General features: G+C 34.2%; 1 protein-coding gene across 1 annotated transcript in view; it reads left to right on the plus strand.

The window, feature by feature from the left end:
* GCFC2 (GC-rich sequence DNA-binding factor 2) overlaps positions 1-3,898 on the plus strand; it is a 61,747-nt gene that overhangs the window by 33,711 nt on the left and 24,138 nt on the right. The window contains 4 exon segments of the mRNA XM_012664864.1: positions 656-760; positions 1,560-1,672; positions 2,448-2,647; positions 3,639-3,789. Coding sequence (XP_012520318.1) covers positions 656-760; positions 1,560-1,672; positions 2,448-2,647; positions 3,639-3,789 — 569 coding nt within the window.

Below are 3,898 nucleotides of genomic sequence, written 5' to 3' on the forward strand. Positions count from 1 at the left end.
ACACTGGTTTTGTATTTTCAGAGATGTCTTCCTTTGATTAAAGTGCTATCAGGAGGTAGTAAAAGAGATGAGACCATAACCAAGTAGCTAATAAAAGCAAAGGCAAAGTGACTTTCAACCACATGACATTACATGTGTCAGTACATATTAAATAATATGAATAAAATACAACAGTCCCCCCAATCTACAGTTTTGCTTTCCCTGGTTTCAGTCACCTGAGGTCAGCCATGGTCCAAAAATAGGTAATAAGGTAATAGGTAATAAGATATTTTGAAAGGGAGACCACAATCATACAATTTATATTACAGTATATTGTTATAATTTTTTTATTACTGTTAGTCTCTTACTGTGCCTAATTTATAGATTAAACTTTATCATAGAAATGTATACATAGGAAAAAACATAGTATATATAGGACTTGGTACTATCCATGGTTTCAGGCATCCCCTGGTGGTCTTGGGACATATCCCCGGTGGACTACTGTATTGGTAATGCAAATATTTCTAGCATTTGGCTATGGAGAAAACTGGAGAAAATGTGCAATTTAAGCACATTATGTGTGTGTGTTTATATAATACGTATTAATATGTATATACATCCATGCTATAACCTTTATTTTCAAAGTGTTTCAGTTTTTTCTTTTGAGAATTTATAGTAAAAAATTAATTTTATTAACAGGCAAAGAGGAGACATCAACAAATGGAAACTTGGCTGTAGATGAAAAAACTCAGTGGATTTTAGAAGAGATTGAATCTCGAAGGTAGCTATATAAAGTGAAGACTTAAAGCATCATTGAGCAAGTACTTTTTACTACTTAAATATAATTAACCATATGATATAATTAACCACACCTGACATACAGTATTCACTTGTAAAAATAATGTATAATAAAACCAAGATTTAGTTAAGCAGTCTTCTACTGCTTTAAAGACACACTGGTATATTTAGATCAGTTGAAAGGAATGAGTAAAATGACATTTTTATCAGTTTAGGAATTGCTCATAACTAGAAGCCAGTCCTAATTATGTTGTTACCCCTTCTTCAGAATCTGATCAGCCCATGGGAATGTCCTAAGTAGAAATGTCTTGGCCAGGCGCCGTGGCTCACACCTATAATCCTAGCACTCTGGGAGGCTGAGGCGGGAGGATTGCTTGAGCTCAGGAGTTGGAGACCAGCCTGAGCAAGAGTGAGACCCCATCTCTACTAAAAGTAGAAAAAATTAGCTGGACGTTGTGGCATGCGCCTGTAGGCCCAGCTACTCAGGAGGCTGGGGCAGGAGGATTGCTTGAGCCCAGGAGTTTGAGATGGCACTCTAGCCCAGGTGACAAAGCAAGACTCTGTCTCAAAAAAAAAAAAAAAATGCCTTACGAGAAAAAAAGAGGAAGAACCACCAACTCAAACTAATGAAGCTATAAAACTGTCAAAAATATTAAGTGTATAATATATATTGCTGGCCATTTTAAGCAAACGATAAAATTACTTCTGTTTCTTTAAAAAGCATTTATTTTCATCAAGAGCTATTTGCTTTTCATTTATTTTTGGTTTGTTGCAAAATATAGAACACGAAGAAGACAAGCAAGTGTGCTTTCTGGGAATTGCAACCATCAGGAAGGGACATCTAGTGATGATGAATTATCTTCAGCAGAGATGACTGACTTCCAAAAAAGCCAAGGTCAGTTACCAACTTTCCAATATATCTTGGTTTGAAGTATTCAAATGGTGGGAATGCTTGCTATTATTGCCCTTAAATACATAAGCTATATGAAACAATCTGGAAAATTCAGGAAAAATGGAAAATTTTTTCTCCCTTAAGATTCATTTCCTACCTCTGGAAAAATGGAATAAAATGAAGGAGGAGTATTGTGAGTATTCTTGCATCTTTATAGTTTTTTCCATTCAGCTTTTTTTCCTATTACAAAAAAAAACACTTTTCTTTCATTTTTTTTACCACATACTTTCTATATTATCATGTTTAATTTGAAACAATTGAATTTAGCAAAACCATTTTTAACATTATAAGGTAAAATGTGTATAGTTGAAAAATTGTAGCCTCTGGAGTTAAGTAGACTTGGATTCAAAGACAGGCTTTATTCTTTGTGATCTTAGACAAATTCCTTGGCCTAATATTGATGTTGTTCTTTTGTTGGTCTGTAAATAAGTAGGCTTTACTTGTATTGTAGGGAAGATAGTTATGAAGAAGAAATGAGATTAGTGTATTTATAATGGCAAACAGCAGAGGCTTGGTAAATCACAGATTTTATTAGTGTTGATGTTATTTTGCTTGTGGCTAAAGTGATAATTTTTTAATAGAAATGAATTTATATGTTAATACCAAAGGAAAGTTTTTAGCTCAACTAATTACAGTCACGTGTGACTATTTATAGGAAGCAAGCTTAACGTTCACAAACTTAAAATGTATAATATAAAGAGTCTCATTTTGTTTACAGATCACATTTTACAGAATCAGAAGAAAGTTTTTGAAGATGTGCATGATGATTTTTGTAACATCCAGAATATTTTGTTGAAATTTCAGCAATGGCGAGAAAAGTTTCCTGATTCCTATTATGAAGCTTTCATTAGTTTATGCATACCAAAGATTTTAAATCCCCTAATACGAGTTCAGTTGATTCCTTGGAATCCTCTTAAGGTATTTATGGTTATTATGCAAGAAATTATCCTGATCACATTAGTTACTTCAATTTCCTCGCTATCAGGTTAGCTATTAAATACCTAGAGTTGGAGCTGAAGTTTAGAGCTTTGGAACAATAGTCTGGAAATGTGTACTTTAAGCTACCTTCTTCTTTTCTTGGCTCTCAGTTGATTTTTAAGGCTGAGTAGCACTAAACATCAGTAAAGCAAACACATTTTTAAAGCTGCTTCTATATATAAGTTTGAAATACAGCCCCCCCCGCCTGCCCAAAAGAACAAGGTAATACTGGGTTTGAGGAAATTAGACATGCAAGCCTTGTTCCAAGAGTTCTAAAGTTGGAGAGGACATATTGGGAAGAGTTAGTCATTGTTGCATTGAGGAGGGGGAATTTAAGTGAGGCTTTGAAGGATTAACAGGAGGAGACAGAAAGGGAAAGATATTTGGTAAGGTATAAAAGAAGAAATATTAGTTGAGCTAGAGATTACACTGATGTTCAGATCCAAAATTTAAAGATATGAACTCAACAACCGCCTACTGTGTGCCAGGACCTTTAGCTAAACTACATACAAATTACACATTTATATTTATGAGAATTAAAAGGGCCAGAAGTAAACTTTGCTTGAGGTGAATAAATTTTTATAAACAAATTCCATGGCCATTTCAAGTGCCTAACAAGTGTTCGTTTCGCTCCTAGCAGAGTGCTTGCCATGTGGTAGGCTCTAAAGGTTCTGGCGCACGGTAGGCAGTTGGTGAGTGTTGCACGAATGAATGCATGAAATGCAGCTTCTTGGTATTATATATCGCTTAGACATGTCATAGTCTTGTCACCTTGCCTAGCCTTAGTGGTCTAGTGCTATATACAGTGTTAAAATATGGAATTGTTCTCTTTTGATCCTTGGAAAAGGTCTGGTGATTATTGAAAAAGTTAACAACTATTTTAAAATATGCTTAAGAATTTATTTATAACTTTTATAATTTCATTTGTAAGTTGGATTCTATAGATTTAAAACAGATGCCATGGTTCACATCTGTAGAAGAATTTATGGATAGCAGTATGGAAGATTCAAAGAAGGAAGATAGTTCAGATAAAAAAATCTTGTCTGCTGTTATCAACAAAACAGTTATCCCCCGACTTACAGGTACTGCTTCATAATCTTGATTAAATTATTTTTTGACAGAGTATGAGGTCATTAATTTCTGTTCCATTCACATGTATTTTTTTCAGAAGTTTTTGAAACAGGGACTGTC

This window comes from Propithecus coquereli, unplaced genomic scaffold, assembly GCF_000956105.1.
Source record: "Propithecus coquereli isolate 6110/MARCELLA unplaced genomic scaffold, Pcoq_1.0 Scaffold93, whole genome shotgun sequence".
Lineage (NCBI taxonomy): Eukaryota > Metazoa > Chordata > Mammalia > Primates > Indriidae > Propithecus > Propithecus coquereli.